We start from the raw sequence: 12155 nt of genomic DNA, 5'->3' as shown, positions 1-12155 counted from the left end.
ATAAGGCTTTAAGCTGGTTTCACTTAAGTTAGGCAGTAAGTCCTGACAAGTAGGTCGGTAACTATTGTCGTCATGTCTCGTTTCAGTTTTAGAGGGTAAACTGGGAGGAGGTTGTGACTTCGATGATCAACTTTGATGACCACTTTCGTCCGACTAACTCCAAGATGCAAAAACCACCTCTGATGACAAACTTCGACAACCAACTCCAACACACCTTCATGTAACCAACTTCAAAATCCGACAACCACCTCCGACTATAAACTTCAGCAAAAATCATCTTTAATAATCAATTTCGACAACCACTTCTGATTACTATAAGACTGATGACTGTTAAAATATGTTGTGGGGTTGTTGATTATATAAAAAATATTATTCTGTGTACATTAAGTGCAATATTTATACGTAATGAATTCACATATCAAACGAGTGTTCAAAATATTTAGACAAAAAATATGTATGTAGTTGAAAAGTATGTAACATATAACAGGAAAAAAAATCATAAAATGAAATTTTGTTTCCTATAACATTTTCCAACAAGAATTAGTGAAAAATACAGATATTTTCTCTAATGATCCTCCAAATTTAGAGGAAATGAAAGTGAAACAGTTGAAGAAATGTGGTGACATTCCATTAGTTGTTACGATGATGGGGGAGATTTAATTAAAAGAAAAAATCATGACATAGTAAAAATATAGAGCAACAATAGGAAGAAGAATAAGAAAAGAAGATGATAATGAAATTCATGGAGAAAAATTAGCTAGAATCAAAAGTTTTAATTTCGCTTTAGTTTTTCATTTTATTTAGCCATATTTCTACAATAAATATAATTACTAATTGTTGTTCATTGCCCAAAAAAGAAAGAAAGAAGAGTTTTAAAAGTTAAAAGAAAAAAATTGCAATCCATATTTTATACAAACAAAGATGGGTAAAATTATCGAATGAAAAAGTTTCAAAACAAAAATAGTAATCATAAAAGCATATTATTTAGAGTTCAAAAAATTGCATCAGATATCCAGAAACATGAACTCAACTCTGCACCTCAAACTCAAACCAAATAACTTTGCACCTCAAACATAGACGTATGAACTCCACATATATATGAATTCCACCAGTACATAAACTCCCGACATTCTATCTCAACGCAGCCCCTCAATATCACCCACTGTTAGGATCAAAGATGAGTCAGACCAATCAGGTGACAACAATTTGACACCTCAGCAGCACATCATCAAGTCCTATGTCCAACAAGACAGTGAAGATCATTCTAAAGAAAAAGGGAAGACCACTCAGCAAATAAAATGATTTATTTCTCCAAACCAATACATATGTGCCACATGTGCAAAGTTGAGATTATGTAAATTAATATGTATCATTTTATTGTTTAATACAATTAGGAAAAACCCTAAATGTTAGCATTCAGCCTATAAATGGAATAGGCAGTAATTGTACAAAAAATATAAAAAAATACGATATACAGCAGAAGAAAGAATAGAGGATTTCGGCTGCTATTCTTCATCTCTTATGTTTTCGACTTTTGTAACTCCCACCGTCTTCTTTCTAGATTCCTTTGAGGTAGATGTTAGTTTTTCTTGAATTGTCCATTGACAATCCTTACCCTGTCCTCAACAAAAATTTAAGGAGAAAAATGGCCTAATTTCCCTCTAAAATAACAATAAAATAACAATGAGCTTGTAAAGTAGTATAATTTTCTACCTTAACTTTTTGTAAGGATTTTTATCAAACAAAATCTAAGCAAAATCTTGAACAAAAAACAAAAAATTGGATATCTACAAACAATACAATATGTAGCAAACATATTATACACATGTTGAATCTCACATATATCAGCAACATTTGAGATATAATTTAAAGAAAATCAACCACAGAAGGATTAATATGATTCTTTTTGCTTTAATTACATTTTTTTATCTACTTTCGAGTTAAACAAAGCATTCATAATGAATTTCAAAGCATAAATAGGGGACTTTGGTTGAGCTGAGAAAAAAATTATAACTAGTATAGCTTGAACAAGTTAGACAAATCAAGAATCACACAATATGGACATTGATTTCAACTTTCGTCTCAAATTCAACTCTATAACCGTTAAAGTATGTTGTAGGATGGTCCGATAAATGTAAAAGCAAAAGGAAGGTATGAATATAAAGGAGTTAGGATTGTGGAATCTAATTGTCGTTTTTTCACATAAAATTTTTTTACGGAAGGACATCAATTCCTCTGCATATTTTCTCCCAACAAAAGCACTTTCTCTTTCACCAAAATTAACATTCAATGTAATTAACTTAATCCGGCCGATTTTTTGACATAGATTCCAATTTTAACTTTCCTTTGGATATGTGGCAATTAATTTTTTTCAGAAATATAGCAAACCTCCAATCTGCACGTGATGTTGATCTTTCGTATTACCCAAAATAGTCTCAATCATTCAGTGTAACTAATTTAATCCTGCCGATTTTTTTCTAAATTATCTCTCAACATTGTTTTGTAATTAAAATAATAGATGCAATCTTCTTTTTGAATATCAAATCTAGATCTAATATTCAATTTTTTAATTATATACTATCTTCCCAATTATGTGTTGGTCGACGGAGACACTTGGTGATCGTACTGATCGAAATTTTTAGAAAAGACCCATGTCAAAATCTAAGGAAAACAACTCTATCGAAGCCATCTACAAACCGATAGCGGCAAAGAACCCATAAACCAAATAGATTCATGACTATGAGTACACATCAAATAAGGTAGAATTTGAACAAGATTGATATTTATTTTACTTTGTTTCTTGGAGAGTAAGTTGATAGGCTATGTATCAATCAATAGATTGCAAGATTTATTTGGTGAAAGATATAAAGGGTACGTTTAGAGTTTGTTAGGAGTTTCATTTTCCTCTTCCCAGTGATTAGAAAAACCCCTCTGATTTCATTACGCTCAATATTTTGTTAGTTTTTTCTTTATTTCTAAACACCAAAGAGAAATCTCCATAGTAGTGTTGGCCCTTCTTAATCAACCAATCCATATTGGGATTGGAGTTATGATTGTTGTGATTCTTCAGTCGTATGGGTACCATATCACTTTGAACTCATTGTCTTGACCATGGAGAGATTTTGAGGAAGCAACATATCTTTTCTAGACAAGTTCATTGAGGGGACATAGCATGATGGAGGCTTGATGAAGCGAAATAGAGATTGTGAATTCGAAATCGGAAGACAAAAAGGAAGAAAAATAATTAACGGATAATTATTTTTTATTCTCAGCAATTTTAGTCCCTTATTTCACATAATTATCAACTATCCAATAATAGTCATCATTATTTTGTCATTGACTAATTTTTCTTCAATAACATATTACAATGTAATTAACGAGTGAACATCACACAGTTTTCAAACAATCATTAATTACAATGTAGTACAATTTTAATAAAAGTAATTTGCACCGAATGATGACTTTCTTTTATCCTAAAATGCCCACAACACTATATTTAATTTTAATTTAATTAAATATTGATATTCAAAGATTTGAAGCAATCTCCATTGTTTTGAATCTAAAAAATCTTTTAAAATCACATATCTTCATCTAAAAATTGAGTCCCACCTCTTTTAAAATCCCATATCATTAGTCTTGTTTCATTTTCCCCTTTATTATATATATGTGTGTGAGGAGTACACCTTTGTCACCTTATATGAGGCCTCAAAGTATATATATATTGTTGGGAATGCGACCAAAGTCCCACATTGATTAGATAAGAGGAGGATCATGGGTATATAAGTGAAAATGACTATCTCAATTGTAGAGATAGTTTGAGGGTAGTTGTCCCTATCAAATGGGGTCCTACAAAGGCTTCTATGGGATCCCGATTATTTCATCTTAAGTTAGGTTCAGAAACTCTCCGTCTCAATGTATATTATGATTTATGCTGTAAGCTATTTGATTATTTGATGACAATTTTCTTTTCTTTTCTTTTTGAGAATATATCCTAGTAGATTATTGATATATTATTTGGATCCTATCACTTTCTCACTTTTTTTCTCTTTAAAATTTGTTTAATAACTTTCTAAAACTTCCCTCTAAATTTATCTATATTTTAAATCTCTTTCGTAATCCTATTATTTATGGCACTCAATAAAAAAAGAATTTTGGGAGAAAAAAAGATAGGGTTCTTGTCCCTAACTCCCAAATAGCAAAATACAAGAAATTTCAGAGGATTTTACTTTTTTTCAATAGACTTCACAATATTTTATAAAATGCATCGATTAATTTTTTATTATTAATTAATTTTGAAATGAAACTTCGTTTATCTAATATGATATCAAAACCTTGAAAAAGAAACTAATGCGTTGATACCCACGTTCAAATGACCTAAATATTTAGGATTTTTTTTATTATTATTATTTTTTTTTTTAATCTTGGAGGGCACCCATTCAGTTTTCAAAAAACATATATATATTATTTATTCATTTTTGTGGGAATGCATCTCCAGTTTTTTTAATTAATAATTCTGTGCTGATCACGTGATTCACGTGGGACTTCCAAACCCATTTCTTAGGGATGTATGGTCTCTCTTTTTCTTGCTCACTCTGTTTTATTTTCCCTTTTTCCTTATAGCTTTATCTAATTTTTTTAATGAAACACAATTATTTACAAATCTTTTCTAATGTTTTTTTTTTTAAAAAAAGATATATATATATATATATATATATATATATATATAACTTGCAAACAAGATAAATGTAAAATTTTAACCAACTAAATGGACTTTGCAACAATAATAAACTACAAGAGATTAATGGATCAAATTAAAAGCTCTGAAATTTTAATTTTCAATGATAGAGTGACAATTTGTTATATTTATAAATATTTTGGTTTATTTACTATATTTGAAAACAACCCAAAAACTTATTCATCTTTTAAATGGTTAATAATCGTTAAAATGTTTGTTTGTTTTTTTTTTCATTAAAACACAATAACATTTTAAACAAAACTAATTAATCTATTTTATTTTAAAGAAAAAATTATAAAAATTTTGTTTATTAAAAACAACATTAAATTAGCATAAAAACTAAACAAATGAAAGAAGAAAAGAGAGAGAGGAGATGCCATGAAAGTAGAATAGTATAAAAGGCAAGTGTAGATGAGATGGTTTGGCAGTGAGTTAAAGCAAAAGAAAAAAGATATGAGAGTTTTAGTAGCTTTGATTATAGCATTATGTATTGCCATTGATGGCATTACAGCAGCAAAAACACCCATTAGTGATCGTTACAAAACCTACATCCAAAATGTTCGCCAAAAATTTGCATCTCAAACTCATAAACAACTCTATGGCATTCCAATGTTGCAGCACTCTTTATCGAATTCAGATCGTTTCCTTCTCATCGATACCGCAAACGTCGCCGGCGACACCATCACTCTTGCAGTCGATGCACAGGACATGAGTGTTGTAGCGTATCTTGCTGGAGACAATGATTCTTACTTTTTCTCAAATGCTCCACTGTTTACTTTTGATATTCTCTTCCCCAACACTCATCAAACACTTTTGAGTTACGACAATACCTTTGAATCCATTGAAAATGCAGCTAATACTACCAGACAAGCAATTCCCCTTGGTCTCAACCCATCAAACTCAGCCATCTCCAACTTGTTTCATTACCGTCCCGATCTCGCCGCTGTTTCGTTTCTCGTCGTCTTTCAAATGATCTTCGAAGCCGCCAAATTCAAGTTCATCGAGCAAACCATTGTTAACTGCATCAAGAATGGAGAAAGCTTCACACCTAACCTTGCCATTGTGAGCTTAGAGGACAATTGGTCTCAACTTTCTTTACAAATCCAATCATCAACTTCTTTACAAGGACTATTTGGGAGTAGTGTAATGCTGCACAACTCGAAAAATGAAGCTATTGAAGTGGATAGTATATACTTTCCAATCATACTTAATAATCTTGCCTTGCAATTATACCATTGCAATACCCAAGATTACATCAAGCTGCCTAGTCTTGTCGAGAATTCTCGATGTTACGTCGAAGAACATACCACACGTATTAGCGGTCGAGATGGACTTTGTGCCGATGTAGCTGATGGTTCTCATGTTATTTCGTTCCCATGTCGACAACAAGCAAACCAACAATGGACGTTTTATAGCGATCGTACGATTCGATCCTTAGGCAAATGTTTGATCCCAAGTAAGTCCTCTTCCAATCCTCTGGCTGTGATTTACGATTGTAGTAAGGTCTCTCAACAAGATGCTACTTGGGAGGTTTCTCTTAGTGGGACAATCATGAACACATATAATGACAGTGTTTTGACATCAAACAATGGAAGCACTTTGACAATGGAGGATAATGCATATGATGGAAATCAAGGGTGGAGAGTTGGGAATTTTGTGGATCCAATTGTAACTTCAATTATTGGGGTTAAAGAGATGTGTTTGGAAGCTACAGAGGGAAATACAAATATTTGGTTAGAAGAATGTGTGAAGGACAAAATAGAGCAATCTTGGACACTTTATAGTGATGGAAGTATTAGAGTGAATAATAATCATAGTCTATGTGTAACAGCTTCAATTCATTCAAGACAGCGTATTGTAATTCTTAATTGCAATGGCTTAGCTACACAACGTTGGGTTTTCAAGGCTGATGGCACAATCTCAACCCCAAAAGATGACGGTTTGGTTATGGATGTTGCACAAAATGATGTCGATCTTAAGAGAATTGTTTTGTATCCTCGACATGGTGGGGTTAATCAACAATGGGTTGTTTTCTACTAATTAATGTTCTTATGTGCTAAACTATGCTTAATGTGTTTGCACATGTACTAGACTGTGGTAGACGACATGATCTAATAAATATTCGTATGGGTGTTCCATTCTGTTGTTTCAATCTAATAAATATGTGTGTTTTGTTCTATTATTTCAACTTTTTCGTTCTTTCATTATTCTTTTGTCGAACTTAATAACGAATCTGAAAAACATATGAACACAGTTTTACGGAGGATCAAAAACCAAATCAAGATATTTAAGGCTATGTTTGATAACCATTTGATTTTTTATTTTTTGATTTTTGAAAATAAGTTTATAAACACTACTTCCGCCTCCAAACTTCTTATGTTGTTGTTATCTTCTTTTTACCAATGGTTTAAAAAATCAAGCGAAAATTTGAAAACTAAAGAAAGTAGTTTTTTTAATTTTGTTTTTGTTTTTGGAATTTAGTTAAAAATTCAACTATTGTACTTAAAAAAGATGTAAATTAGGGGTGAGCATGATAGACCGAAAAATCGAGTCGACCGAATCAAAGTTGGTAGGTTGGAGAAGGAGAGGGGTTGGTCGGTGTCGGTTTGGAAAAATTCCGAAACGAAAAATTTCGAAAGTTTTTTTTTAAAGAATAAAACCGATCAAAATGACCGACTTTTATTCATCGATGATTGAGGTCTGTTCAAACATTTACTAAATTGACCATAGTCGGTTCGATAGCGGTTTGGTCAAAAAACTGACTCTAACCGACTGATGCTCACCCCCAATGTAAATCATTGCAACTCATTGGAATTTGGCCCGTTTTGATTGACTTGGGAAAAAATATTTTTTAAAAAACTCATTTTTGTTTAAACACTTTTGATCAAAACGGTTTAAAATACACCTCAAAAGCTATTTTTAGTGGTTGCCAAACACTCTAATTTTTTCTAAAATGGCTTATTTTTTTAAATTAAACACTTGAAAATGTATTACAAACACAGTCTAATTTTCAAAAACCAAAAACAAAAAATAAAATGATTACTAAACGAGATCAAAAGAATTGAAAAAAAAATGTAATTGGGCTTTTAGTGTTAAAAAAAAAAAAAAAAAAGATGATCATTTGAAAAGATTGGGTTTCATAAATGAAAAATAAGGTTTTGAATGGTGGTATATGAAATTTTAAAACTGAAATTGCAGGGGATAAGATTTACGATTACAGTTCCTTGCCAACATAAATAGAGGGGTAAAAATGGAAGGAAAAAATAATTTGCTGTAGCCATTTTTTTGAGGTAAAAATAATATTTTGGCTATTTTTCAAAATGAGACCATCTTTGTGGCCATTTCCTACAATTTCCCTATAATATTTCTAAAACAAAAGAATGAAAATATTTAAAAGCATCACCACGTGAAAACATGGTAACTTGACCAAGAAATTTTTTCCAGTCCCTTTTGCATTATTGGTTAGCCATTATTGTTTATATATATATATATGGATTATTTTTAAATATAGAAAATTGAATTAAAATATTTAAAAAATATAGCAAAATTTTAGAACTATCAATGATAGATACTAATAGACTTTTATCATGATTTATTAGTGACAATAATAGACACTGATAGAAGTCTATCAGTGTCTATTATTGATAGTTTTAAAATTTTGTTATATCTTGTAAATATTTTCAACAGTTTTATCATTTGAAATAGTTTCCATATATATATATATATATATATAGTATAAAAGTGGTTGTCTGAACTGAACTAAACTTGTTGATATCTAATTCAAATGTAATTTTCGAGTCTTTACAAATTTATAGTATTAGCAGGATCAGGTTATCTCCATAGGAAATCAAATAAGTCTCTCCACCAACTCTTAAATCTGTTGGTAATGAGAGGGTTTTGTTTAGTGTCCACACAATTGTGTAATAAAAAGTGTAGGAAAGTAACAATTGGAATAACTTAAATGCTCAAAAGTAGATTTGAAAAAATTGGAGAATTCAAATTAATGAGATCAACTCAGAGATAGGATTTAGCTCAACTACTTTACTTTATCATAGAAAACTAAAGAATAAAGGTTGATTAGCATGCAAACACACAACCACTTTGTTAGATTAATCAAGCAAGTGTCCCCTTAATTAATCAAGATTGCTCCTAATCAAGTTTGCATTTAGAATGGGGGATAATTTTTTGAGATGAGTGAGAGACTTGGATAACCTAAATCAAACATGTGATTTAATCTTAAATATTAATTAGAGCATGTATGCCAATTAAATGGATAGCCTACGAATTTAACATACAAGACCTTAATTGTGCTACTAGGTGTTTACTATGCGACTTTAACATATGGCAAAGAAAAACATAACATACAACAAGCATTCAATCCAAGGTATCCTCAACCATGAATATTAAAGGGCGTTTTGGTGTGCAGGTTTTGAATGTTAAGCCTAAAGGTTAGGCTGAGAGGTTTAAGAAGCCTATGTTTGTAGTGCAGACTTAGGAAACCTAGAAATGAAGGTAGATTTATAAATCTTGAGTTTATAAAATATTTTTTATTTAATTAGTGATTAGATTTTAGATTAATTTAAATTTGTCATCTTAATTATTTTAATATAGTTGAGTTTAAAATAAATTAAAAAATTTAGAAGAATATTAGTTTTTTTAGAAAATATTATTGTAATTAAACTAAGAGTGACTTAGAAAAAAATTGTTTTTAAAAAATTCATTTTTATTTCAACACTTCTGATAAAAACTCCTTAAAATAAAAATATTTGAAAACTCTTTCTTAGAAGTATTTTTATATACATGTTTGTTTGGTTTTTTATATATTAAAAATGTTTATTTTAATGTTTTCCAAGGTTGGTTGGTGGTGGCCGAAAATTGGTTGGAGTTGGTGGTCGGAAGTTCACTGGCGGGGTCGTCAGAAGTGGCGACTAGAGGTTGGTCGGCGGTCCTTGGAGGTGGCATTCAGAGTTGACTGGTGGCGGTTATCGGAGATGGTATCCGGAAGTTGGTCGACAAACTTCCTAGATTAAGTTAGAAAAGAAAAAAAAAAGTGTAATCCATGGGTTTGAATAGTGTTTACTATTCAAACTAATGGAAAATAGTGTAGGAGGCCTTGACTTTCTAAACCCTTGCCCCAAACAAGGGTTGGGGTTCGGATGGCTCACTCATCCCAAGCCCAACCCTTGAAACAAACACTTCTAAGGGTGTATTTGGCTCAAGGAGTTAGGAAGTAGAAGTTGTAACCTTCACTCTTTGTTTGGTCCAAGGAACTGATGGGTCCCATTACTAAAAAAACATCAAGTTTATTCCTTATCAACTTCTTACCATTACACTATGGGTCCCAGTTCACAATTCTTTAGACTTCATAACTTCTTACTCTCCGTATTCCACTCCTTACCCCAAACACCCCCTTGTTCTCTATTGAACATTGTTGCGTGCTTGACGCTTCATAATATTTTTCTAATAATTTGCACAAATTTTACTTCTAATAGCCAAGTATAAACTAATTAAAAGGTAGTCTCGATAAGGGCCAAAGTCGAATATAGGGATGGTGTTTAAAAGATAAACCAATCTTAATTAGTGATTTTCTACTAATGAATGAGGAGTGAAGGTATCAATGAATGGGTGTGTTAGGTGTAGTGAAAAGCATAAAAAATAAAATAAAGCAAGTGAAATAAAGGGAGTGCAAAGATGCATGTGCGATGGTGGACGCGTGGTAGTGAATGATGAGTTAGGGGAAGAAATAAGTGAGTAAGTGGAGTTGGAATAAGCATTCCTCAAACCTTTGATCCTAATGACAAGCTAGTGTTCATGTCCATAATCTCTAGGTCTCCACCTCTCGGTGAGTTAGCCACATAGATCATGTTTCTGTTGGAATTGGTGTCCTAAATCTCTTTGTAATCTCGTAGTTTGTAGACTTTATATAAACATATTATCGTTAATAAAATAAGTGTTATTTTATAAGCATATACTCAATCCAATAAACTAAGATCTGAGGTTATTTCATGTAATTTAAACAAGTATGTAGAGATATACAAGTGGATCTTGTTTAAATAATAACCTAAACGGTCTGTAGTAGATGGATAAGGTTGGGTACCTTATCTTGATGACACTATGGATACGACCCGCTTTGTAGGTGTTACAAGTATTGTAAAGTGCTATAAATTATCTGATTCTGATCATTCATATGGAGACATGTGAGCGGAGGTATCCTATACAAAGAGTTTGTATAAGACCGGACCACAAAATGGCTACTCTCTTTATATAACGCCATTAATAATAGAGACTTACATTTCACTAGGATGACCATAGGTGACATGACCTAAATCTTGAGTGAGTTGTGAACCCCTGCTCATGAAGGCGATCCTTTGATTTGTATGGGTGAGAGTGGCCAGATTGCCAACTCAACAAGCCTACCATTTTGGGGATCGTCTGACTGGGGAGCTGGAAACACAGCAACACAAGACGAAATTCACTCCTATTGGGATTGGTCTAGAGTTTCGTTGTTTTGTAAAGATACACATTGTTCAAAGAATAAAATAAGTGTTATTTAATTCTGGCATTTACTCATATCCAATAAACAAAGCCCCTTGATTATCTTATGTGAACTTAAGCATGTATATGTGATATACAAGTGGATCATGCCTTAAGTGATAACCTAAATAGGTCTATAGTATAAGGATTAAGGTGGGATACCTGATCCTAGTGACATTATGGATACGACCCGCTTTATAGAGGTTTGCAAGTGTTGTAAACTACTACAGATGGTAGATCCTGACCATTCGTGTAGAGACGTGGAGCGGGAGTGTCCTATACAAAGAGTTTGTATAAGACCTGGACCACGAGATGACTAGACTCTGTATATAACGCCATTGATACTAAAGACTTGCATCTCACCTAAACGACCATAGGTGACACGACCTCAATCCTGAGTGTTTTGAAAACTCTTACTTTTGAGGTCAGTCCTTTGATTAGTATGGGTGAGAGTGACCAGATTGCCAACTCAACATGCCTACCTTTTTGGGGACTTGTCTTAGGAGCTAGGAACTCAATCCACAATATGGAATTCACTCCTTTCCCGAAGCAGGGATAAGTAGAGAGATTGCTCCCTTAAGGGCTGATTCCGGGGCTTGAACATAGTGGCCACAACTTCTCTTTGGAAGAGTAGACTCAGTCATAGTAAGACTATGACTTATGTTCATTAGAGAGATCAGTGGTACTTAAGGAGACAGATGTAACTATAGGGGCATAATAGTTATTAGCCCAGCTGTACTTACGAGTGATCTGTGAAGGGTTGTCGCACTGCTCATTGGTTAAGATGGACACATAATATATCTGTACTGAGAAGAGTTCAACTGTCGGTCTTTAGTGGAGTACCTGGCAGTTAACGGATGGTGGATCCTGTGATTAAAGAGTTTAG

At 32.4% G+C, this 12155-nt stretch overlaps 1 protein-coding gene across 1 annotated transcript; it reads left to right on the top strand.

Annotated features, from left to right (window-relative positions):
- Positions 1 to 5093: 5093 nt before the first annotated feature.
- Positions 5094 to 6917, top strand: LOC120075321 (seed lectin-like). The gene has a single exon (XM_039028604.2). The coding sequence runs from the start codon at positions 5147 to 5149 to the stop codon at positions 6773 to 6775; it is 1629 nt and encodes a 542-aa protein (XP_038884532.1). The 5' UTR covers positions 5094 to 5146; the 3' UTR covers positions 6776 to 6917.
- The last annotated feature ends 5238 nt before the right edge of the window (positions 6918 to 12155 follow it).

Source organism: Benincasa hispida, chromosome 4, assembly GCF_027475165.1.
Source record: "Benincasa hispida cultivar pf3 chromosome 4, pf3_genome.v1.1, whole genome shotgun sequence".
Lineage (NCBI taxonomy): Eukaryota > Viridiplantae > Streptophyta > Magnoliopsida > Cucurbitales > Cucurbitaceae > Benincasa > Benincasa hispida.
The sequence above is the reverse complement of the archived record's forward strand: the minus strand, read 5'-3'. Positions and strand labels throughout refer to the sequence as shown.